Raw genomic sequence first — 26795 nt, forward strand, 5'->3', positions numbered from 1 at the left:
TGAGGAAATATGATAACGGATCAGACATAAAGGGTTTAAGTATAGTATACATTGTCTTTATGCTTACCCATTTGGAATAAGATGGCCAAATCGACAGTGCAAATCTAAGGTAATGAATCAGATATCGTTGACGGGCAGGAAACATGCTGAATTCAGAGATATTTGAGAATTCAGAGAGAGAGATAAAGCGAGAGAGAGAGAGTGCGCGTGTGTGTGTGTGTGTGTGAGAGAGAGAGTCTAGTGAGGGAAAAATTGGTGGGACAGTACCCTGAATCAGAAATGAAATGGGGACAGTTTTGGGCGCTATTTCATCTGGATGATATTGCGTCAATGTGGAGCTAAAGACACATGCGAACAAAGATGTTAAGCTAACCGATCAGCTGTGATCATTTTGAATTTTGAAGCACACTCAAAATGCCGAATCGCCATCTCCTGCTCCTCGTTTCTATCACTTTATATTCCTAATGTTTCAGTACATTAACATGAAACAGAATCACATAATTGAGACTCTAACCTTTATAGTTGGCAATAACGAGAATACCCCACACATTAATCAGACAGAATACAATTGCAGATTTCTGAAATCTCCTTTACAGATTTTCCTCTTTTTAGATCCTTCAATGGAGCCGACAATCTCTGTCAGCCCTTCACTGGCACTGTACGTGGCTGGAGATTCACTCACTATTAACTGCACAGTTCCACACATCAACTTGACTGGACATCTGGAGTTGCTGAAGGACTCGAATTCTCTCATCATTGGACAAGGAGCCCTCACATACGTCATTGAAAACGTCACCACCAGCGACCAAGGGAGCTACCAATGTTCCTATCGGACTGAGGTGGCAGAGCAAACTGTTGATATTGTTGTTACAAGTGAGTGTGTCTTGTGTCAATTTTGTAGAAACTGAGGACAGCAGTTGCTGGAAATTAGAGTGTAATGGTGTGATGTTGGAAAAGTAAAGCCGGTCAGGCAGCATCTGAAGAGCAGGCTTGTCGAGAGGACTGAAGATGCTGATGAAGAGCTTCTCCTCAAAACATCGACTTTCCTGCTCCTGGATACTGCGAGACCAGCTGCGCCTTTCCAGCACCACACCTTTCCACTTGTGTCTGTTTTGTCAAAGTAACCAACTACGATATTATTCCAATGTGTTTTGCAGACCTTTCCTTGAGGCAGAATCTCCAAGCTAGGACTGGTATTCATTTTCAGCTGTATTTTATTTAATCACACATTGTTCCAAAAATGAAACATTTGATTATTTTACTCTGCAGTTTCCATGTATTCTGGGAGGGTGACTCCTTGTTCTGGAGTCCCCCCTCCACCCGGAACACCGTTCCGAATGTTGACCTGTCATGTCCTGTGAAAAGATCTACTAGTTTTTGCTCAAACAGATGCACCTTACCATTGGGTCATGTAGTCACATGACAAAAATGTGCCTTCACACTGATACAGTCAGCGGGATTTGGGCAGGCGGAGTGACTGGCAGATGTAGGGCCGATGCAGTTTGATGCGAATAAGCGAGAGGTTATCCAGTGCGGTGCAAAGTGTCAGGAAGTTGGGATATGATCCAAATGATGTTAGATGGGGAAAGCAGGGAGGTACTAATGCACCTGGGTGTTCCTCGACACCAGTCATGAACAGTAATTGTGGCCGGTGTAGCAGGTAATGCAGAAGGCAAATGGGATGTTATCCTTCATACATGAGGGTTCAGTCCCAGGATGGGATACCTTGATAGCACACCTGGACTTTTGTGCGTTCACTTTGGATCTCCTTATCTGCAGGAGGATGTACAGAGATAGTTCAACACAGGTTTCCCAGACGGTTTTCTGGGATGGCAGGGCTGACGTATGAAGAGAGGCTGGGTTGGTTAGGACGACGGTCACTGGTGTTTGGAAGAATGGTGAGGGATCTCACAGAAAGCTACAAAATTCTAAACAAACATGACAAGGATAAACACAGGAATGATGTTCCCGATTACCAGTAGAGTCCAGAATCACAGTCTAAAGGAGACAGGGTGGGATTGAGAAAAGGAGTCATGTCTTCACTCAGAGAGTGGGGAGCCTGTGGGATTCTCGAGCAGAAACTGGGCGAGGCCAAAATACTGAATGGTGTTGGAGTACGAGTTGGAGAGATGTTTGAGAGATTACAGCGAGAAAGCACGGGAGCAGGGGACTGAGTTGAATGATGAGGGACGATTGTATTGAATGAGCGAAGGAAACCTGAAGGGCCGAATGGCCTACACCTGCTCCAGTGTTGAATGCTTCATAGAGGTGAAATGTTTTATTCGTCAGATCCTGCAACCGAGCCGAGCATCTCCGTGAGAGCTGACGGCGGATCAGTCAACATCAGCTGCACAGTTCCAGACGGTGTCCCTTCAGGCCGCTTTCTGTTGCTAAAGGACACGGTTCCCATCATCAACAGCACCATCAGCCAGCAATCCTTCACCTACACCATTCCGAACATCACTGCCAGCAGCCAGGGCCACTACACATGTTCCTACACAACCCAGGTTTCAGGTCGTTGGATACCATCGTTTCAAAGTCGCCCTGTAACTGTCGCACGTGAGTAAGGCTTCCGCTGGCTCGGTAAGACGTGAATATTCGGAAACCGTGTCCCAGAGCATGACTAATTCTGCAAGGTAGATATTTACAATGTAATTCCAACATTAGGGTCGGCTTCCTGTGAAAGAGGGCATTTATAAGTAACATTCCTGCTCCGTGCTATCTGAATGACTCTGTCCTCATGGCCACAACACCAGCTGGCAAAGTCTCGATGTTCACCTCTTGACTGGGTTGGGTTAGCAAGGTTGGTGTGACAGCAGGTCTGCGATGCACAGCCGCACCCAGTGCGTGGGTTTACTTCCTGCACAGGCTGAGGTCAAAGTGAGAATCCAGCCGTTTCAAGCTTCGAATGCGGCCCGGTGAGCATCTGGTTAATCCACCACCGGTTATCTGTCTGCCTGGCCGTCTGTCTGATGTCTCTTACTCTCTCTGCAATAGCCGTGCTGAGCCTTGTATATCTATATAAAAGCAACAGATGCAGGGAGAGAGATAGGTAGAGAGAGTGAGAGAGAGTGAGAAAGAGAGATAGAGAGAGGTAGAAACCAGTGAGTGAGGAGCTGCCACCAGTCATCTTTCTGTCTGTCTGTCACTTTTTGTCTCGCTCTCTAAGAGATTTGCAGACCTTCATAAATCTACATAAAACATGTGTGTATTGGTGCCAGGAAAGTAAATGAACAACGATGGCAAATTAAATGTAGAATGATTCGGATTACGTCGTTGTCCTCTGAAGTAACGGGTCCACTCTGTTCTCTCAGGTTCGGGTGTGAGATTGGTCAATTCGAACGATCCGTGCTCTGGAACTGTGGAGGTGTTGTACGATGGAAGTTGGGGCACGGTTTGTGATGATGGCTGGGATTTGGCAGATGGCACTGTTCTTTGCAAGGAGCTGCAATGTGGACCCGCCCTGTCGGTGCACGGTAGTGCTCGGTTTGGAACAGGTAGCGGCAAGATTTGGATGGATGACGTTTCCTGCGAGGGGACAGAGTCCCATCTCCGGTCTTGCTCCTTCCCCGGTTGGGGAACCCACAACTGTGGTCATGGTGAGGATGCAGGTGTAATCTGTTACCCAGGTAAGACCCAGCTGTATAACTGAATGGACATCTTCTGTACAACTCAGGTTCCTGTATTGGTTTGGCATTTACAGGGAAGTGGGCAAAAAGCTTTGAAAGATGCAATCCAATTGGTTTTACATCAAGTTTATGAACAGCTTCTGGCTAAATTGAAAAGTAAGAAAGGAAAATGTAAAACCTTAATCCGCCATGAGCTAATTGTCACAGGGACAACAAGATGAAAGAGATAACTGGGTGACTCAATGTGTGCTGACCGTGAGAATTGTGTTGAAAACCATGGGATATTTGGAGAGCTACTGGGGAAGGGGCAGCTGTTCCCAAAGAACGTGCTCCACCTGGAACATCCTGGAAGGGGAGTCCTAGTGAATTGTAAAACACGGCCTGTGGGTCAGGTTTTGAATGAACATGTTGGGTGTATGGTTTCATTTGCCTGGAACATTAGTAGATTAAACCTGAAGCAGAATTTAGGATTGTAGGTTAGTGACGGTGCAGATTGTTCCAGTTAATACAAGGAAGGAACACTACGGGTGAGCGTCATATTGTAGTGACGAAGCAAAAAAGTGTGAGGAAATGTGATGTCATCAGATGTAAAGGGTTTAACTCCATTTAGCGCTGTCTTTATGCTTGACCCATTTTGAAGGAAGTGGACAAACTGACAGTGCAAATCTAAGGTCAAGAATCGGATACCACAGGAAACATGCTTAACGGAGATCAGAAAAGGATTTTTACTATTCAGAGATATTTGGGAATTCGGGGCGGGAGAAAGTGGGATAGAGAGAGAGAGACAGCGAGAGGGTGGGTGAGAGAAAAAGAGAGAGACAGAAAGATAAGGAGAGATCAGTGAGGGATACGGTGATGGGGTAGGACCATTAATCAGAGACGAACGGGCGACAGTTTTGGACGCTATTTCATCTGGGATTGTTTATCGTCAATGTGTTTGGAGCGAAAGAAACAGCAAAGGAATAAAATCTCAGACAAACAAAGCTGTTGAGCTAACCGACCAGCTGTGATTATTATGAATGGTGGAGCACTCTCAAAATGCCAAAAGGCCTAGTTTGGCTCCCAATTTCTTTCATTCAACATTCCTCATGTTTCAGGAGATAGGAAATACAGTGACATTTAACAGAATAGCAAACGGGTCTCCAAGTACATGCTTTATAGTTGGGGCGGCAGACTGGGGAGGCACGGTGGCTCAGTGGTTAGCACTGCTGCGTCATGGTGCCAGGATCCCAAGTTCAATTCCCGCTTCGGGCACCTGTCTGTGTGGAGTTTGCACATTCTCTCCGTGACTGCGTGAGTTTCCTCCGGGTGTTCCGGTTTCCGGGCAGAGTCCAAAGATATTCAGGTCGTGTGAATTGGCCATGCTAAATTGCCCGTAGTGTTAGGTGCATTAGTCAGGGGTAAATGGGTCTGTTTGGGTGGCTCTTCAGTGGGGCACTGTGGACTTGTTGGGCCGAAGGGCCTGTTTCCACACTGTCGTGACTGTGATCTAATTTAGTTGCCAATAACGGGAACATCCCACACATTAATCGGACAGAATACAATTGCAGATTTCTATCGTTCTCCATTCCTCATGTTTCAGTCCATTTCAAATCCAGTAACATTAAACAGAATGGTAAACGGCTCTCCAATCACATAATTGAGACTCTACCCTTTATAGTTGGCAATAACGAGAATACCCCACACATTAATCAGACAGAATAAAATTGCAGATTTCTGAAATCTCCTTTACCAATTTTCCTCTTTTTAGATCCTTCAAAGGAGCCGACAATCTCTGTCAGCCCTTCACTGGCACTCTATGTGGCTGGAGATTCACTCACTATTAACTGCACAGTTCCACACAGCAACTTGACTGGACATCTGGAGTTGCTGAAGGACTCGAATTCTCTCAGCTTTGGACAAGGAGCCCTCACATACGTCATTGAAAACGTCACCACCAGCGACCAAGGGAGCTACCAATGTTCATATCGGACTGAGGTGGCAGAGCAATGGTCACCCAGCTCTCTGAGTCAACCTGTTGATATTGTTGTTACAAGTGAGTGTATATTGTGTCAGTTATGGACAAAGTGATGACTGATCTGCAGATGCTAGCGATCAGAGTCGAATGGTGTGATGTTGGAAAAGCACAGCGGGTCAGGCAGCATCTGAGGAGCCCCAGAGTCGACGGTTTGAGCATGAGGCCTTCATCAGGAATGAAGATGCTGATGATGGGCTTTTGCTCGAAACATCGACTTTCCTGCTCCAGGATTCTGCGTGACCAGCTGTTCCTTTCCAGCACCACACCTTTCCACTTGTGTCTGTTTTGTCAAATTAAACAATTCCTGAATTGTTCCAATGTGTGTTGATGATATTTTCTGGTGGCAGAACCTCCACGCTCAGACAAAATTCATTTTCAGCCGTGTTTTATTTAAGCACACATTGTTCAGAAAATGCAACATGTACTTCCTTTGCTCTGCAGTTTCCATGTTTATGAAACGGTGACCCCTTTGTTCTGGACTGCCCCCTCCATCCGGAATACCGTTCCGGGAGTTACCCTGTCCAGTCTTATGAAAAGATCTGTGAAATTTGCTTCAGGAGATACACCTTATGGTTGGGTCATGTCGTCTCATGACAGCAATATGCCATCACACTGATACAGTCAGCGGGATTTGGACACGCGGAGCGAGTGGCAATGTCCAGCAGATGCAGATTAATGTGGATCAGCGAGAGGGTATCCAATGCAGTGCAAAGTGTCAGGGAGGTGGATTAGGATCCAAACGGTGTTAGATCTGGAAAGCAGGAATGAACCTGAGTGTTTCTGTACATCAGTCACGAACAGTAATTGTCGCCGGTGTAGCAGGGAATGAAGAAAGCAAATGGAATCTTGTCCTTCATAGGAAGAGGGTTCAGTCCCAGGATGGGATACCTTGATAGCACAGCTGGATATTTGTGCGTGCACCTTGGGTCTCCTTATGGGCAGGAGGATGTTCTGGTTCCAGAGATAGTTCAACAAAGCTTTCCCAGACTGTTTTCTGGGATGGCAGGGCTGACGTATGAAGAGAGGCTGGATTGGTTAGGAGTATGGTCACTGGTGTTTGGAAGAATGGTGAGGGATCTCATAGAAAGATTTAAAACATTCTCAAAGAACTAGACAAAGATGAACACAGGAAAGATGTTCCAAATCACGGGCAGAGTCCAGATTCACAGTCTCAAGAGGACAGAGTGGGATTGAGAAAAGGAGTAATGTCTTCACTCAGAGAGTGGGGAGCCTGTGGGATTCTCTGCTTCAGGAAGCGGGCGAGGTCCAAATATCCCATGCTATTCCAGTTGGAGTCGGATAGATGTTTTACAGATTACAGCGAGAAAGCACGGGAGCAGGGAGTTGAATAATAAGGAACGATATTATTGAATGGGTGAGGTCAACTTGACGGGCCGAATGGCCTACTCCTGATCCAGTGTTGGATATTTTAGTGAGATGATTTGTTTTATTCGTCAGATCCTGCAACCGAGCCGAGCATCTCCGTGAGAGCTGACGGCGGATCAGTCAACATCAGCTGCACAGTTCCAGACGGTGTCCCTTCAGGCCGCTTTCTGTTGCTAAAGGACACGGTTCCCATCATCAACAGCACCATCAGCCAGCAATCCTTCACCTACACCATTCCGAACATCACTGCCAGCAGCCAGGGCCACTACACATGTTCCTACACAACCCAGGTTTCAGGTCGTTGGATACCATCGTTTCAAAGTCGCCCTGTAACTGTCGCACGTGAGTAAGGCTTCCGCTGGCTCGGTAAGCCGTGAATATTCGGAAACCGTGTCCCAGAGCATGACTAAATCTGCAAGGTAGATATTTACAATGTAATTCCAACATTAGGGTCGGCTTCCTGTGAAAGAGGACATTTATAAGGTAAACAGTCACGTTCGATTTGCCTTTCCTGCTCCATGCTCCCTGAGTGACCCTGCCCACATGTCTACAACACCAGCTGGCAAAGTCTTGATGTTCACTTCTTGACTGAGATGGAGTGACAAAGTTGGCTGGACAGCTGGTCTCCGGGGCACAGGGGCACCCCGTGCGTGGGTTTGCTTCCTGCACAGGCAGTGAGCAAAGTGAGAATGCAGCCTTCTCAAACTTTGAATGGGGCCCGGTGAGCATCTGGTTAATCCACCACCGGTCATCTGTCTGTCTGTCTGTGTGTCTGATGTATTTCTGTGTTTCTGTCTCTCTTTCTGTCTCTCTCTCTCTCTCTGTCTGTCTGTCTCTCTCTCTCCAAAAGCAATGCAGAACCTTGTAAACCTCCATAAATGAGAGATGCACAGAGAGAGGGAGAGACAGAGACAGAGAGAGAGAGTACAAACCAATGAGGGAAGAGCTGTTACGAGTGATCACTCAGTCAGTCTGTCACTTCCTGTATCGCTCTCGAGTTTTGCAGACCCTTATAAATCTACATAAAACATGTGTGTATTGGTGTCAGGAAAGTAAATGAACAACGATGGCCGATCAAAGTTAGAATGATTCGGATATCACCGTTCTCAAGTGAAGTAATGGATCCACTCTGTTCTCTCAGGATCGGGTGTGAGATTGGTCAATTCGAACGATCCGTGCTCTGGAACTGTGGAGGTGTTGTACGATGGAAGTTGGGGCACGGTTTGTGATGATGGCTGGGATTTGGCAGATGGCACTGTTCTTTGCAAGGAGCTGCAATGTGGACCCGTCCTGTCGGTGCACGGTAGCGCTCGGTTTGGAGGAGGTACTGGAAATATTTGGATGGATGACGTTTCCTGCGAGGGGACGGAGTCCCATCTCCGGTCTTGCTCCTTCCCCGGTTGGGGAACCCACAACTGTGGTCATGGTGAGGATGCAGGTGTAACCTGTTACCCAGGTAAGAGACCAGTGGATATCTTCTGTGAAACTGAGGCTCTCACATACGATTAACAATAACAGGGAAGAGAGGGAAAAATGTTGAAAGCTACAATCCAATTGGCGACGGCAAAGAACATGAACAGTTTCTGGCTTAAGTTCAAAAGCAAGAAACGAAAACGGAAAACCTTAATCCGCCATGAGGTAATTGTCACAGGGACAACAAGATGAAAGAGATAACTGGGTGACACAATGTGTGGTGACCGTGAGAATCGTGTTGAATCCCATGGGATATTTGCAGAGCTACTGGGGAAGGGGCAGCTGTTCCCAAAGAACGTGCTCCACCTGGAACATTCTGGAAGGGGAGTCCTAGTGAATTGTAAAACACGGCCTGTGGGTCAGGTTTTGAATGAACATGTTGGGTGTATGGTTTCATTTGCCTGGAAACTGAGAACATTAAAGTGGAACCACAATGTAGGATTGTAGGTTAGTGATGGTGCAGATTGTTCCAGTTAAGTAGATAAAGGATTGTTCTAAGGTAACTAGAGAAAGGATTGGTTCAGTAAAGGATAACAAAGGAAGTCTGTGTACCGAACCTGAGAGAATGGGTGAGATTCTGAATGATTACTTTGCATCAGTGGTCACTGAGGAGAGGAACATGGTGAATGTTGAGGTTACTGATAGAAGTTTGATTAGTCTGGATCACATTGACCTAAGTAGGGAAGATATATTGGGTAGGCTAGAGGTTATTAAGGTGGTCAAATCACCAGGACGGGATGTGATCTATCCCAAGTTGCTGAGGAAGGCAAGAGAGGAAATAGCTGAAGCCCTGACAGATATCTTTGTGGAGTCCTTCAATACAGGTGAGGTGCCGAGGACTGGACGGTTGCTCATATTGTCCCCCTGTACAAGATGTTTAGTAGGGATATTCTGGGCAACTACATACCAGTGAGCCTGATGTCGGTAGTGGGAACCATTCCTGAAGAAGGGCTCATGCCCGGAATTTCGTTCTCCTGCTCTTTGGATGCTGCCTGACCTGCTGCGCTTTTCCAGCAACACATTTTCAGCTTCTTCGAAGAAGTGATCAAATTGATTAATGAAGCCAATGAAGGCTGTTGTTGTCATAGCTCGGTGGATAAAGAACTGGTTGCACAACAGGAGGCAGACAGGAGTAGTTGAAGGGAGTTTCTCAAACTGGAGAAAGGTTACCAATGGTGTTCCTCAGGGGTCAGTGTTGAGCCACTGTTGTTTGTAATAGACATTAATGATCTGGGAGTTGGCACACTGTTGGTATAATCAGCAAGTTTGCAGATGACTCCAAGATTGGTGGAGGAGCAGAAAGCATAAGAGACTGTCAGAGAATACCGGAGGATATGGATAGACTGGAGAGTTGGGCGGAAAAGTGGCAGATGGTTATCCATCCAGACAAATGTGCGGTGACGCATTTAGGCAATACTGATTCTGGAGCGAATGATGCAATGAATGAAAGACCAGTGGGAAAAGTTGATGGGCATAGAGATCTGGGATTGCAGGTCCATTGTATCTGAAGGTTGCTGCACAGGTGGATAGAGTGGTCAAGAAGGCATATGGGATGCTTGCCTTCTGTGGATGGGGTATTGAGGAAAAGAGCTGGCAAGTCATGTCAACATTATACACGACATTGGTTCAGCCGCGCTTACAATACTGTGTTCTGTTCTGGTCCCAACATTACCAAAGAGATGTGGATGCTTTGGAGAGGGTGCAGAGAAGGTTTGTGAGGGTGTTGCCTGGTATGGAAGGTGCTTGCTATGAAGTAAGGTTGAGTAGGTTAGGTTAATGTTCACTAGAAAAAACGAGATAGAGGGGGGACCTGATTGAGGTTTACAAAATCATGAAGGATATAGACAGGGTGGATAGAGACAAGCTTTTTCCCAAGGTGAAGGATTCAATAACGAGAGGTCTCCCTTTTAAGGTGAGAGGTGGAAAGTTTGTGGGGGATACACGTGACGAGTACTTCACACAGAGGCTGGTGGGTGTCTGGAATGCATTGCCAGCAGGTTCGGTAGATTCACTTCAGATGCGTCTGGACAGATGCATGAGTTGGTGGGGAGAAGAGGGATACAAATGCTTCGGAATTGACAGACAGGTTTAGACAGTAGATTTGTATCTGCTCAGGCTTGGAAGGGCTGTTCCATTGCTGTAAATTTTCTTTGTTCTTTGTTAATGCAAAGAACGGATACTCCGTGTGAGTGTCACATAGTACTGAGGAAGAAACAATGTATGAGGAAATATGATAACAGATCAGACATAAAGGGTTTAAGTATAGTATACATTGTCTTTATGCTTACCCATTTGGAATAAGACGGCCAAATCGACAGTGCAAATCTAAGGTAATGAATCAGATATCGTTGACGGGCAGGAAACATGCTGAATTCAGAGATATTTGAGAATTCAGAGAGAGAGATATAAAGCGAGAGAGAGAGAGTGCGCGTGTGTGTGTGTGTGTGTGAGAGAGAGAGACTAGTGAGGGAAAAATTGGTGGGACAGTACCCTGAATCAGAAATGAAATGGGGACAGTTTTGGGCGCTATTTCATCTGGATGATATTGCGTCAATGTGGAGCTAAAGACACATACGAACAAAGATGTTAAGCTAACCGATCAGCTGTGATCATTTTGAATTTTGAAGCACACTCAAAATGCCGAATCGCCATCTCCTGCTCCTCGTTTCTATCACTTTATATTCCTAATGTTTCAGTACATTAACATGAAACAGAATCACATAATTGAGACTCTAACCTTTATAGTTGGCAATAACGAGAATACCCCACACATTAATCAGACAGAATACAATTGCAGATTTCTGAAATCTCCTTTACAGATTTTCCTCTTTTTAGATCCTTCAATGGAGCCGACAATCTCTGTCAGCCCTTCACTGGCACTGTACGTGGCTGGAGATTCACTCACTATTAACTGCACAGTTCCACACATCAACTTGACTGGACATCTGGAGTTGCTGAAGGACTCGAATTCTCTCATCATTGGACAAGGAGCCCTCACATACGTCATTGAAAACGTCACCACCAGCGACCAAGGGAGCTACCAATGTTCCTATCGGACTGAGGTGGCAGAGCAAACTGTTGATATTGTTGTTACAAGTGAGTGTGTCTTGTGTCAATTTTGTAGAAACTGAGGACAGCAGTTGCTGGAAATTAGAGTGTAATGGTGTGATGTTGGAAAAGTAAAGCCGGTCAGGCAGCATCTGAAGAGCAGGCTTGTCGAGAGGACTGAAGATGCTGATGAAGAGCTTCTCCTCAAAACATCGACTTTCCTGCTCCTGGATACTGCGAGACCAGCTGCGCCTTTCCAGCACCACACCTTTCCACTTGTGTCTGTTTTGTCAAAGTAACCAACTACGATATTATTCCAATGTGTTTTGCAGACCTTTCCTTGAGGCAGAATCTCCAAGCTAGGACTGGTATTCATTTTCAGCTGTATTTTATTTAATCACACATTGTTCCAAAAATGAAACATTTGATTATTTTACTCTGCAGTTTCCATGTATTCTGGGAGGGTGACTCCTTGTTCTGGAGTCCCCCCTCCACCCGGAACACCGTTCCGAATGTTGACCTGTCATGTCCTGTGAAAAGATCTACTAGTTTTTGCTCAAACAGATGCACCTTACCATTGGGTCATGTAGTCACATGACAAAAATGTGCCTTCACACTGATACAGTCAGCGGGATTTGGGCAGGCGGAGTGACTGGCAGATGTAGGGCCGATGCAGTTTGATGCGAATAAGCGAGAGGTTATCCAGTGCGGTGCAAAGTGTCAGGAAGTTGGGATATGATCCAAATGATGTTAGATGGGGAAAGCAGGGAGGTACTAATGCACCTGGGTGTTCCTCGACACCAGTCATGAACAGTAATTGTGGCCGGTGTAGCAGGTAATGCAGAAGGCAAATGGGATGTTATCCTTCATACATGAGGGTTCAGTCCCAGGATGGGATACCTTGATAGCACACCTGGACTTTTGTGCGTTCACTTTGGATCTCCTTATCTGCAGGAGGATGTACAGAGATAGTTCAACACAGGTTTCCCAGACGGTTTTCTGGGATGGCAGGGCTGACGTATGAAGAGAGGCTGGGTTGGTTAGGACGACGGTCACTGGTGTTTGGAAGAATGGTGAGGGATCTCACAGAAAGCTACAAAATTCTAAACAAACATGACAAGGATAAACACAGGAATGATGTTCCCGATTACCAGTAGAGTCCAGAATCACAGTCTAAAGGAGACAGGGTGGGATTGAGAAAAGGAGTCATGTCTTCACTCAGAGAGTGGGGAGCCTGTGGGATTCTCGAGCAGAAACTGGGCGAGGCCAAAATACTGAATGGTGTTGGAGTACGAGTTGGAGAGATGTTTGAGAGATTACAGCGAGAAAGCACGGGAGCAGGGGACTGAGTTGAATGATGAGGGACGATTGTATTGAATGAGCGAAGGAAACCTGAAGGGCCGAATGGCCTACACCTGCTCCAGTGTTGAATGCTTCATAGAGGTGAAATGTTTTATTCGTCAGATCCTGCAACCGAGCCGAGCATCTCCGTGAGAGCTGACGGCGGATCAGTCAACATCAGCTGCACAGTTCCAGACGGTGTCCCTTCAGGCCGCTTTCTGTTGCTAAAGGACACGGTTCCCATCATCAACAGCACCATCAGCCAGCAATCCTTCACCTACACCATTCCGAACATCACTGCCAGCAGCCAGGGCCACTACACATGTTCCTACACAACCCAGGTTTCAGGTCGTTGGATACCATCGTTTCAAAGTCGCCCTGTAACTGTCGCACGTGAGTAAGGCTTCCGCTGGCTCGGTAAGACGTGAATATTCGGAAACCGTGTCCCAGAGCATGACTAATTCTGCAAGGTAGATATTTACAATGTAATTCCAACATTAGGGTCGGCTTCCTGTGAAAGAGGGCATTTATAAGTAACATTCCTGCTCCGTGCTATCTGAATGACTCTGTCCTCATGGCCACAACACCAGCTGGCAAAGTCTCGATGTTCACCTCTTGACTGGGTTGGGTTAGCAAGGTTGGTGTGACAGCAGGTCTGCGATGCACAGCCGCACCCAGTGCGTGGGTTTACTTCCTGCACAGGCTGAGGTCAAAGTGAGAATCCAGCCGTTTCAAGCTTCGAATGCGGCCCGGTGAGCATCTGGTTAATCCACCACCGGTTATCTGTCTGCCTGGCCGTCTGTCTGATGTCTCTTACTCTCTCTGCAATAGCCGTGCTGAGCCTTGTATATCTATATAAAAGCAACAGATGCAGGGAGAGAGATAGGTAGAGAGAGTGAGAGAGAGAGAGAAAGAGAGATAGAGAGAGGTAGAAACCAGTGAGTGAGGAGCTGCCACCAGTCATCTTTCTGTCTGTCTGTCACTTTTTGTCTCGCTCTCTAAGAGATTTGCAGACCTTCATAAATCTACATAAAACATGTGTGTATTGGTGCCAGGAAAGTAAATGAACAACGATGGCAAATTAAATGTAGAATGATTCGGATATCGTCGTTGTCCTCTGAAGTAACGGGTCCACTCTGTTCTCTCAGGTTCGGGTGTGAGATTGGTCAATTCGAACGATCCGTGCTCTGGAACTGTGGAGGTGTTGTACGATGGAAGTTGGGGCACGGTTTGTGATGATGGCTGGGATTTGGCAGATGGCACTGTTCTTTGCAAGGAGCTGCAATGTGGACCCGCCCTGTCGGTGCACGGTAGTGCTCGGTTTGGAACAGGTAGCGGCAAGATTTGGATGGATGATGTTTCCTGCGAGGGGACAGAGTCCCATCTCCGGTCTTGCTCCTTCCCCGGTTGGGGAACCCACAACTGTGGTCATGGTGAGGATGCAGGTGTAATCTGTTACCCAGGTAAGACCCAGCTGTATAACTGAATGGACATCTTCTGTACAACTCAGGTTCCTGTGTTGGTTTGGCATTTACAGGGAAGTGGGCAAAAAGCTTTGAAAGATGCAATCCAATTGGTTTTACATCAAGTTTATGAACAGCTTCTGGCTACATTGAAAAGTAAGAAAGGAAAATGTAAAACCTTAATCCGCCATGAGCTAATTGTCACAGGGACAACAAGATGAAAGAGATAACTGGGTGACTCAATGTGTGCTGACCGTGAGAATTGTGTTGAAAACCATGGGATATTTGGAGAGCTACTGGGGAAGGGGCAGCTGTTCCCAAAGAACGTGTTCCACCTGGAACATCCTGGAAGGGGAGTCCTAGTGAATTGTAAAACACGGCCTGTGGGTCAGGTTTTGAATGAACATGTTGGGTGTATGGTTTCATTTGCCTGGAACATTAGTAGATTAAACCTGAAGCAGAATTTAGGATTGTAGGTTAGTGACGGTGCAGATTGTTCCAGTTAATACAAGGAAGGAACACTACGGGTGAGCGTCATATTGTAGTGACGAAGCAAAAAAGTGTGAGGAAATGTGATGTCATCAGATGTAAAGGGTTTAACTCCATTTAGCGCTGTCTTTATGCTTGACCCATTTTGAAGGAAGTGGACAAACTGACAGTGCAAATCTAAGGTCAAGAATCGGATACCACAGGAAACATGCTTAACGGAGATCAGAAAAGGATTTTTACTATTCAGAGATATTTGGGAATTCGGGGCGGGAGAAAGTGGGATAGAGAGAGAGAGACAGCGAGAGGGTGGGTGAGAGAAAAAGAGAGAGACAGAAAGATAAGGAGAGATCAGTGAGGGATACGGTGATGGGGTAGGACCATTAATCAGAGACGAACGGGCGACAGTTTTGGACGCTATTTCATCTGGGATTGTTTATCGTCAATGTGTTTGGAGCGAAAGAAACAGCAAAGGAATAAAATCTCAGACAAACAAAGCTGTTGAGCTAACCGACCAGCTGTGATTATTATGAATGGTGGAGCACTCTCAAAATGCCAAAAGGCCTAGTTTGGCTCCCAATTTCTTTCATTCAACATTCCTCATGTTTCAGGAGATAGGAAATACAGTGACATTTAACAGAATAGCAAACGGGTCTCCAAGTACATGCTTTATAGTTGGGGCGGCAGACTGGGGAGGCACGGTGGCTCAGTGGTTAGCACTGCTGCGTCATGGTGCCAGGATCCCAAGTTCAATTCCCGCTTCGGGCACCTGTCTGTGTGGAGTTTGCACATTCTCTCCGTGACTGCGTGAGTTTCCTCCGGGTGTTCCGGTTTCCGGGCAGAGTCCAAAGATATTCAGGTCGTGTGAATTGGCCATGCTAAATTGCCCGTAGTGTTAGGTGCATTAGTCAGGGGTAAATGGGTCTGTTTGGGTGGCTCTTCAGTGGGGCACTGTGGACTTGTTGGGCCGAAGGGCCTGTTTCCACACTGTCGTGACTGTGATCTAATTTAGTTGTCAATAACGGGAACATCCCACACATTAATCGGACAGAATACAATTGCAGATTTCTATCGTTCTCCATTCCTCATGTTTCAGTCCATTTCAAATCCAGTAACATTAAACAGAATGGTAAACGGCTCTCCAATCACATAATTGAGACTCTACCCTTTATAGTTGGCAATAACGAGAATACCCCACACATTAATCAGACAGAATACAATTGCAGATTTCTGAAATCTCCTTTACCAATTTTCCTCTTTTTAGATCCTTCAAAGGAGCCGACAATCTCTGTCAGCCCTTCACTGGCACTCTACGTGGCTGGAGATTCACTCACTATTAACTGCACAGTTCCACACAGCAACTTGACTGGACATCTGGAGTTGCTGAAGGACTCGAATTCTCTCAGCTTTGGACAAAGAGCCCTCACATACGTCATTGAAAACGTCACCACCAGCGACCAAGGGAGCTACCAATGTTCCTATCGGACTGAGGTGGCAGAGCAATGGTCACCCAGCTCTCTGAGTCAACCTGTTGATATTGTTGTTACAAGTGAGTGTATATTGTGTCAGTTATGGACAAAGTGATGACTGATCTGCAGATGCTAGCGATCAGAGTCGAATGGTGTGATGTTGGAAAAGCACAGCGGGTCAGGCAGCATCTGAGGAGCCCCAGAGTCGATGGTTTGAGCATGAGGCCTTCATCAGGAATGAAGATGCTGATGATGGGCTTTTGCTCGAAACATCGACTTTCCTGCTCCAGGATTCTGCGTGACCAGCTGTTCCTTTCCAGCACCACACCTTTCCACTTGTGTCTGTTTTGTCAAATTAAACAATTCCTGAATTGTTCCAATGTGTGTTGATGATATTTTCTGGTGGCAGAACCTCCACGCTCAGACATAATTCATTTTCAGCCGTGTTTTATTTAAGCACACATTGTTCAGAAAATGCAACATGTACTTCCTTTGCTCTGCAGTTTCCATGTTTATGAAACGGTGACCCCTTTGTTCTGGACTGCCCCCTCCATCCGGAATACCGTTCCGGGAGTTACCCTGTCCAGTCTTATGAAAAGATCTCTGAAATTTGCTCCAGGAGATACACCTTATGGTTGGGTCATGTCGTCTCATGACAGCAATGTGCCATCACACTGATACAGTCAGCGGGATTTGGACACGCGGAGCGAGTGGCAATGTCCAGCAGATGCAGATTAATGTGGATCAGCGAGAGGGTATCCAATGCAGTGCAAAGTGTCAGGGAGGTGGATTAGGATCCAAACGGTGTCAGATGGGGAAAGCAGGAATGAACCTGAGTGTTTCTGTACATCAGTCACGAACAGTAATTGTCGCCGGTGTAGCAGGGAATGAAGAAAGCAAATGGAATCTTGTCCTTCATAGGAAGAGGGTTCAGTCCCAGGATGGGATACCTTGATAGCACAGCTGGATATTTGTGCGTGCACCTTGGGTCTCCTTATGGGCAGGAGGATGTTCTGGTTCCAGAGATAGTTCAACAAAGCTTTCCCAGACTGTTTTCTGGGATGGCAGGGCTGACGTATGAAGAGAGTCTGGATTGGTTAGGAGTATGGTCACTGGTGTTTGGAAGAATGGTGAGGGATCTCATAGAAAGATTTAAAAAATTCTCAAAGAACTAGACAAAGATGAACACAGGAAAGATGTTCCAAATCACGGGCAGAGTCCAGATTCACAGTCTCAAGAGGACAGAGTGGGATTGAGAAAAGGAGTAATGTCTTCACTCAGAGAGTGGGGAGCCTGTGGGATTCTCTGCTTCAGGAAGCGGGCGAGGTCCAAATATCCCATGCTATTCCAGTTGGAGTCGGATAGATGTTTTACAGATTACAGCGAGAAAGCACGGGAGCAGGGAGTTGAATAATAAGGAACGATATTATTGAATGGGTGAGGTCAACTTGACGGGCCGAATGGCCTACTCCTGATCCAGTGTTGGATATTTTAGTGAGATGATTTGTTTTATTCGTCAGATCCTGCAACCGAGCCGAGCATCTCCGTGAGAGCTGACGGCGGATCAGTCAACATCAGCTGCACAGTTCCAGACGGTGTCCCTTCAGGCCGCTTTCTGTTGCTAAAGGACACGGTTCCCATCATCAACAGCACCATCAGCCAGCAATCCTTCACCTACACCATTCCGAACATCACTGCCAGCAGCCAGGGCCACTACACATGTTCCTACACAACCCAGGTTTCAGGTCGTTGGATACCATCGTTTCAAAGTCGCCCTGTAACTGTCGCACGTGAGTAAGGCTTCCGCTGGCTCGGTAAGACGTGAATATTCGGAAACCGTGTCCCAGAGCATGACTAAATCTGCAAGGTAGATATTTACAATGTAATTCCAACATTAGGGTCGGCTTCCTGTGAAAGAGGGCATTTATAAGGTAAACAGTCACGTTCGATTTGCCTTTCCTGCTCCATGCTCCCTGAGTGACCCTGCCCACATGTCTACAACACCAGCTGGCAAAGTCTTGATGTTCACTTCTTGACTGAGATGGAGTGACAAAGTTGGCTGGACAGCTGGTCTCCGGGGCACAGGGGCACCCCGTGCGTGGGTTTGCTTCCTGCACAGGCAGTGAGCAAAGTGAGAATGCAGCCTTCTCAAACTTTGAATGGGGCCCGGTGAGCATCTGGTTAATCCACCACCGGTCATCTGTCTGTCTGTCTGTGTGTCTGATGTATTTCTGTGTTTCTGTCTCTCTTTCTGTCTCTCTCTCTCTCTCTGTCTGTCTGTCTCTCTCTCTCCAAAAGCAATGCAGAACCTTGTAAACCTCCATAAATGAGAGATGCACAGAGAGAGGGAGAGACAGAGACAGAGAGAGAGAGTACAAACCAATGAGGGAAGAGCTGTTACGAGTGATCACTCAGTCAGTCTGTCACTTCCTGTATCGCTCTCGAGTTTTGCAGACCCTTATAAATCTACATAAAACATGTGTGTATTGGTGTCAGGAAAGTAAATGAACAACGATGGCCGATCAAAGTTAGAATGATTCGGATATCACCGTTCTCAAGTGAAGTAATGGATCCACTCTGTTCTCTCAGGATCGGGTGTGAGATTGGTCAATTCGAACGATCCGTGCTCTGGAACTGTGGAGGTGTTGTACGATGGAAGTTGGGGCACGGTTTGTGATGATGGCTGGGATTTGGCAGATGGCACTGTTCTTTGCAAGGAGCTGCAATGTGGACCCGTCCTGTCGGTGCACGGTAGCGCTCGGTTTGGAGGAGGTACTGGAAATATTTGGATGGATGACGTTTCCTGCGAGGGGACGGAGTCCCATCTCCGGTCTTGCTCCTTCCCCGGTTGGGGAACCCACAACTGTGGTCATGGTGAGGATGCAGGTGTAACCTGTTACCCAGGTAAGAGACCAGTGGATATCTTCTGTGAAACTGAGGCTCTCACATACGATTAACAATAACAGGGAAGAGAGGGAAAAATGTTGAAAGCTACAATCCAATTGGCGACGGCAAAGAACATGAACAGTTTCTGGCTTAAGTTCAAAAGCAAGAAACGAAAACGGAAAACCTTAATCCGCCATGAGGTAATTGTCACAGGGACAACAAGATGAAAGAGATAACTGGGTGACACAATGTGTGGTGACCGTGAGAATCGTGTTGAATCCCATGGGATATTTGCAGAGCTACTGGGGAAGGGGCAGCTGTTCCCAAAGAACGTGCTCCACCTGGAACATTCTGGAAGGGGAGTCCTAGTGAATTGTAAAACACGGCCTGTGGGTCAGGTTTTGAATGAACATGTTGGGTGTATGGTTTCATTTGCCTGGAAACTGAGAACATTAAAGTGGAACCACAATGTAGGATTGTAGGTTAGTGATGGTGCAGATTGTTCCAGTTAAGTAGATAAAGGATTGTTCTAAGGTAACTAGAGAAAGGATTGGTTCAGTAAAGGATAACAAAGGAAGTCTGTGTACCGAACCTGAGAGAATGGGTGAGATTCTGAATGATTTCTTTGCATCAGTGTTCACTGAGGAGAGGAACATGGTGAATGTTGAGGTTACTGACAGAAGTTTGATTAGTCTGGATCACATTGACCTAAGTAGGGAATATATATTGGGTAGGCTCGAGGTTGTTAAGGTGGTCAAATCACCAGGACGGGATGTGATCTATCCCAAGTTGCTGAGGGAGGCAAGAGAGGAAATAGCTGAAGCCCTGACAGATATCTTTGTGGCGTCCTTAAATACAGGTGAGGTGCCGAGGACTGGACGGTTGCTCATATTGTCCCCCTGTACAAGATGTTTAGTAGGGATATTCTGGGCAACTACATACCAGTGAGCCTGATGTCGGTAGTGGGAACCATTCCTGAAGAAGGGCTCATGCCCGGAATGTCGATTCTCCTGCTCTTTGGATGCTGCCTGACCTGCTGCGCTTTTCCAGCAACACATTTTCAGCTTCTCCGAGGAAGTGATCAAATTGATTAATGAAGCCAATGAAGGCTGTTGTTGTCATAGCTCGGTGGATAAAGAACTGGTTGCACAACAGGAGGCAGACAGGAGTAGTTGAAGGGAGTTTCTCAAACTGGAGAAAGGTTACCAATGGTGTTCCTCAGGGGTCAGTGTTGAGCCACTGTTGTTTGTAATAGACATTAATGATCTGGGAGTTGGCACACTGTTGGTATAATCAGCAAGTTTGCAGATGACTCCAAGATTGGTGGAGGAGCAGAAAGCATAAGAGACTGTCAGAGAATACCGGAGGATATGGATAGACTGGAGAGTTGGGCAGAAAAGTGGCAGATGGTTATCCATCCAGACAAATGTGCGGTGACGCATTTAGGCAATACTGATTCTGGAGCGAATGATGCAATGAATGAAAGACCCGTGGGAAAAGTTGATGGGCATAGAGATCTGGGATTGCAGGTCCATTGTATCTGAAGGTTGCTGCACAGGTGGATAGAGTGGTCAAGAAGGCATATGGGATGCTTGCCTTCAGTGGATGGGGTATTGAGGAAAAGAGCTGGCAAGTCATGTCAACATTATACATGACATTGGTTCAGCCGCACGTACAATACTGTGTTCAGTTCTGGTCCCAACATTACCAAAGAGATGTGGATGCTTTGGAGAGGGTGCAGAGAAGGTTTGTGAGGGTGTTGCCTGGTATGGAAGGTGCTTGCTATGAAGTAAGGTTGAGTAGGTTAGGCTAATGTTCACTAGAAAAAACGAGATAGAGGGGGGACCTGATTGAGGTTTACAAAATCATGAAGGATATAGACAGGGTGGATAGAGACAAGCTTTTTCCCAGGGTGAAGGATTCAATAACGAGAGGTCTCCCTTTTAAGGTGAGAGGTGGAAAGTTTGTGGGGGATACACGTGACGAGTACTTCACACAGAGGCTGGTGGGTGTCTGGAATGCATTGCCAGCAGGTTCGGTAGATTCACTTCAGATGCGTCTGGACAGATGCATGAGTTGGTGGGGAGAAGAGGGATACAAATGCTTCGGAATTGACAGACAGGTTTAGACAGTAGATTTGTATCTGCTCAGGCTTGGAAGGGCCTGTTCCATTGCTGTAAATTTTCTTTGTTCTTTGTTAATGCAAGGAACGGATACTCCGTGTGAGTGTCACATAGTACTGAGGAAGAAACAATGTATGAGGAAATATGATAACAGATCAGACATAAAGGGTTTAAGTATAGTATACATTGTCTTTATGCTTACCCATTTGGAATAAGATGGCCAAATCGACAGTGCAAATCTAAGGTAATGAATCAGATATCGTTGACGGGCAGGAAACATGCTGAATTCAGAGATATTTGAGAATTCAGAGAGAGATAAAGCGAGAGAGAGAGAGAGACTGCGCGTGTGTGTGTGAGAGAGAGAGAGACTAGTGAGGGGAAAGTTGGTGGGACAGTACCCTGAATCAGAGATGAAATGGGGACAGTTTTGGACGCTATTTCGTCTGGATGATATTGCGTCAATGTGGAGCTAAAGACACTGCAAGGGGATAAAGACACATACGAACAAAGATGTTGAGCTAAACGATCAGCTGTGATCATTTTGAATGTTGGAGCATTCTCAAAATGCCGAATCGCCATCTCCTGCTCCTCGTTTCTATCACTTTATATTCCTAATGCTTCAGTACATTAACATGAAACAGAATCACATGATTGACACTCTAACCTTTATAGTTGGCAATAACGAGAATACCCCACACATTAATCAGACAGAATACAATTACAGATTTCTGAAATCTGCTTTGCCGATTTTCCTCTTTTTAGATCGTTTGACGGAGGCGACAATCTCTGCCAGCCCTTCACTGGCACTCTACGTGGCTGGAGATTCACTCACTATTAACTGCACAGTTCCACACAGCAACTTGACTGGACATCTGGAGTTGCTGAAGGACTCGAATTCTCTCAGCTTTGGACAAAGAGCCCTCACATACGTCATTGAAAACGTCACCACCAGCGACCAAGGGAGCTACCAATGTTCGTATCAGACTGAGGTGGCAGAGCAATGGTCACCCAGCTCTCTGAGTCAACCTGTTGATATTGTTGTTACAAGTGAGTGTATATTGTGTCAGTTATGGACAAAGTGACGACTAATCTGCAGCTGCTAGCGATCAGAGTCGAATGGTGTGATGTTGGAAAAGCACAGCGGGTCAGGCAGCATCTGAGGAGCCCCAGAGTCGATGGTTTGAGCATGAGGCCTTCATCAGGAATGAAGATGCTGATGATGGGCTTTTGCTCGAAACATCGACTTTCCTGCTCCAGGATTCTGCGTGACCAGCTGTTCCTTTCCAGCACCACACCTTTCCACTTGTGTCTGTTTTGTCAAATTAAACAATTCCTGAATTGTTCCAATGTGTGTTGATGATATTTTCTGGTGGCAGAACCTCCACGCTCAGACATAATTCATTTTCAGCCGTGTTTTATTTAAGCACACATTGTTCAGAAAATGCAACATGTACTTCCTTTGCTCTGCAGTTTCCATGTTTATGAAACGGTGACCACTTTGTTCTGGACTGCCCCCTCCATCCGGAATACCGTTCCGGGAGTTACCCTGTCCAGTCTTATGAAAAGATCTCTGAAATTTGCTCCAGGAGATACACCTTATGGTTGGGTCATGTCGTCTCATGACAGCAATGTGCCATCACACTGATACAGTCAGCGGGATTTGGACACGCGGAGCGAGTGGCAATGTCCAGCAGATGCAGATTAATGTGGATCAGCGAGAGGGTATCCAATGCAGTGCAAAGTGTCAGGGAGGTGGATTAGGATCCAAACGGTGTCAGATGGGGAAAGCAGGAATGAACCTGAGTGTTTCTGTACATCAGTCACGAACAGTAATTGTCGCCGGTGTAGCAGGGAATGAAGAAAGCAAATGGAATCTTGTCCTTCATAGGAAGAGGGTTCAGTCCCAGGATGGGATACCTTGATAGCACAGCTGGATATTTGTGCGTGCACCTTGGGTCTCCTTATGGGCAGGAGGATGTTCTGGTTCCAGAGATAGTTCAACAAAGCTTTCCCAGACTGTTTTCTGGGATGGCAGGGCTGACGTATGAAGAGAGTCTGGATTGGTTAGGAGTATGGTCACTGGTGTTTGGAAGAATGGTGAGGGATCTCATAGAAAGATTTAAAAAATTCTCAAAGAACTAGACAAAGATGAACACAGGAAAGATGTTCCAAATCACGGGCAGAGTCCAGATTCACAGTCTCAAGAGGACAGAGTGGGATTGAGAAAAGGAGTAATGTCTTCACTCAGAGAGTGGGGAGCCTGTGGGATTCTCTGCTTCAGGAAGCGGGCGAGGTCCAAATATCCCATGCTATTCCAGTTGGAGTCGGATAGATGTTTTACAGATTACAGCGAGAAAGCACGGGAGCAGGGAGTTGAATAATAAGGAACGATATTATTGAATGGGTGAGGTCAACTTGACGGGCCGAATGGCCTACTCCTGATCCAGTGTTGGATATTTTAGTGAGATGATTTGTTTTATTCGTCAGATCCTGCAACCGAGCCGAGCATCTCCGTGAGAGCTGACGGCGGATCAGTCAACATCAGCTGCACAGTTCCAGACGGTGTCCCTTCAGGCCGCTTTCTGTTGCTAAAGGACACGGTTCCCATCATCAACAGCACCATCAGCCAGCAATCCTTCACCTACACCATTCCGAACATCACTGCCAGCAGCCAGGGCCACTACACATGTTCCTACACAACCCAGGTTTCAGGTCGTTGGATACCATCGTTTCAAAGTCGCCCTGTAACTGTCGCACGTGAGTAAGGCTTCCGCTGGCTCGGTAAGACGTGAATATTCGGAAACCGTGTCCCAGAGCATGACTAAATCTGCAAGGTAGATATTTACAATGTAATTCCAACATTAGGGTCGGCTTCCTGTGAAAGAGGGCATTTATAAGGTAAACAGTCACGTTCGATTTGCCTTTCCTGCTCCATGCTCCCTGAGTGACCCTGCCCACATGTCTACAACACCAGCTGGCAAAGTCTTGATGTTCACTTCTTGACTGAGATGGAGTGACAAAGTTGGCTGGACAGCTGGTCTCCGGGGCACAGGGGCACCCCGTGCGTGGGTTTGCTTCCTGCACAGGCAGTGAGCAAAGTGAGAATGCAGCCTTCTCAAACTTTGAATGGGGCCCGGTGAGCATCTGGTTAATCCACCACCGGTCATCTGTCTGTCTGTCTGTGTGTCTGATGTATTTCTGTGTTTCTGTCTCTCTTTCTGTCTCTCTCTCTCTCTCTGTCTGTCTGTCTCTCTCTCTCCAAAAGCAATGCAGAACCTTGTAAACCTCCATAAATGAGAGATGCACAGAGAGAGGGAGAGACAGAGACAGAGAGAGAGAGTACAAACCAATGAGGGAAGAGCTGTTACGAGTGATCACTCAGTCAGTCTGTCACTTCCTGTATCGCTCTCGAGTTTTGCAGACCCTTATAAATCTACATAAAACATGTGTGTATTGGTGTCAGGAAAGTAAATGAACAACGATGGCCGATCAAAGTTAGAATGATTCGGATATCACCGTTCTCAAGTGAAGTAATGGATCCACTCTGTTCTCTCAGGTTCGGGTGTGAGATTGGTCAATTCGAACGATCCGTGCTCTGGAACTGTGGAGGTGTTGTACGATGGAAGTTGGGGCACGGTTTGTGATGATGGCTGGGATTTGGCAGATGGCACTGTTCTTTGCAAGGAGCTGCAATGTGGACCCGTCCTGTCGGTGCACGGTAGCGCTCGGTTTGGAGGAGGTACTGGAAATATTTGGATGGATGACGTTTCCTGCGAGGGGACGGAGTCCCATCTCCGGTCTTGCTCCTTCCCCGGTTGGGGAACCCACAACTGTGGTCATGGTGAGGATGCAGGTGTAACCTGTTACCCAGGTAAGAGACCAGTGGATATCTTCTGTGAAACTGAGGCTCTCACATACGATTAACAATAACAGGGAAGAGAGGGAAAAATGTTGAAAGCTACAATCCAATTGGCGACGGCAAAGAACATGAACAGTTTCTGGCTTAAGTTCAAAAGCAAGAAACGAAAACGGAAAACCTTAATCCGCCATGAGGTAATTGTCACAGGGACAACAAGATGAAAGAGATAACTGGGTGACACAATGTGTGGTGACCGTGAGAATCGTGTTGAATCCCATGGGATATTTGCAGAGCTACTGGGGAAGGGGCAGCTGTTCCCAAAGAACGTGCTCCACCTGGAACATTCTGGAAGGGGAGTCCTAGTGAATTGTAAAACACGGCCTGTGGGTCAGGTTTTGAATGAACATGTTGGGTGTATGGTTTCATTTGCCTGGAAACTGAGAACATTAAAGTGGAACCACAATGTAGGATTGTAGGTTAGTGATGGTGCAGATTGTTCCAGTTAAGTAGATAAAGGATTGTTCTAAGGTAACTAGAGAAAGGATTGGTTCAGTAAAGGATAACAAAGGAAGTCTGTGTACCGAACCTGAGAGAATGGGTGAGATTCTGAATGATTTCTTTGCATCAGTGTTCACTGAGGAGAGGAACATGGTGAATGTTGAGGTTACTGACAGAAGTTTGATTAGTCTGGATCACATTGACCTAAGTAGGGAATATATATTGGGTAGGCTCGAGGTTGTTAAGGTGGTCAAATCACCAGGACGGGATGTGATCTATCCCAAGTTGCTGAGGGAGGCAAGAGAGGAAATAGCTGAAGCCCTGACAGATATCTTTGTGGCGTCCTTAAATACAGGTGAGGTGCCGAGGACTGGACGGTTGCTCATATTGTCCCCCTGTACAAGATGTTTAGTAGGGATATTCTGGGCAACTACATACCAGTGAGCCTGATGTCGGTAGTGGGAACCATTCCTGAAGAAGGGCTCATGCCCGGAATGTCGATTCTCCTGCTCTTTGGATGCTGCCTGACCTGCTGCGCTTTTCCAGCAACACATTTTCAGCTTCTCCGAGGAAGTGATCAAATTGATTAATGAAGCCAATGAAGGCTGTTGTTGTCATAGCTCGGTGGATAAAGAACTGGTTGCACAACAGGAGGCAGACAGGAGTAGTTGAAGGGAGTTTCTCAAACTGGAGAAAGGTTACCAATGGTGTTCCTCAGGGGTCAGTGTTGAGCCACTGTTGTTTGTAATAGACATTAATGATCTGGGAGTTGGCACACTGTTGGTATAATCAGCAAGTTTGCAGATGACTCCAAGATTGGTGGAGGAGCAGAAAGCATAAGAGACTGTCAGAGAATACCGGAGGATATGGATAGACTGGAGAGTTGGGCAGAAAAGTGGCAGATGGTTATCCATCCAGACAAATGTGCGGTGACGCATTTAGGCAATACTGATTCTGGAGCGAATGATGCAATGAATGAAAGACCCGTGGGAAAAGTTGATGGGCATAGAGATCTGGGATTGCAGGTCCATTGTATCTGAAGGTTGCTGCACAGGTGGATAGAGTGGTCAAGAAGGCATATGGGATGCTTGCCTTCAGTGGATGGGGTATTGAGGAA

At 46.5% G+C, this 26795-nt stretch overlaps 1 protein-coding gene across 1 annotated transcript in view; it reads left to right on the forward strand.

Annotated features, from left to right (window-relative positions):
* Window positions 1-26795, forward strand: part of LOC132833893 (deleted in malignant brain tumors 1 protein-like) — a 90873-nt gene that overhangs the window by 2163 nt on the left and 61915 nt on the right. Inside the window, 9 exon segments of the mRNA XM_060852553.1 lie at window positions 597-873; window positions 2290-2559; window positions 3315-3629; window positions 8174-8488; window positions 11341-11601; window positions 13018-13287; window positions 14043-14393; window positions 18902-19207; window positions 24878-25192. Of these exon segments, the coding sequence (XP_060708536.1) occupies window positions 597-873; window positions 2290-2559; window positions 3315-3629; window positions 8174-8488; window positions 11341-11601; window positions 13018-13287; window positions 14043-14393; window positions 18902-19207; window positions 24878-25192 (2680 nt within the window).

The sequence above is a fragment of the Hemiscyllium ocellatum genome, chromosome 38 (genome assembly GCF_020745735.1).
Source record: "Hemiscyllium ocellatum isolate sHemOce1 chromosome 38, sHemOce1.pat.X.cur, whole genome shotgun sequence".
Classification (NCBI taxonomy): Eukaryota; Metazoa; Chordata; class Chondrichthyes; order Orectolobiformes; family Hemiscylliidae; genus Hemiscyllium; species Hemiscyllium ocellatum.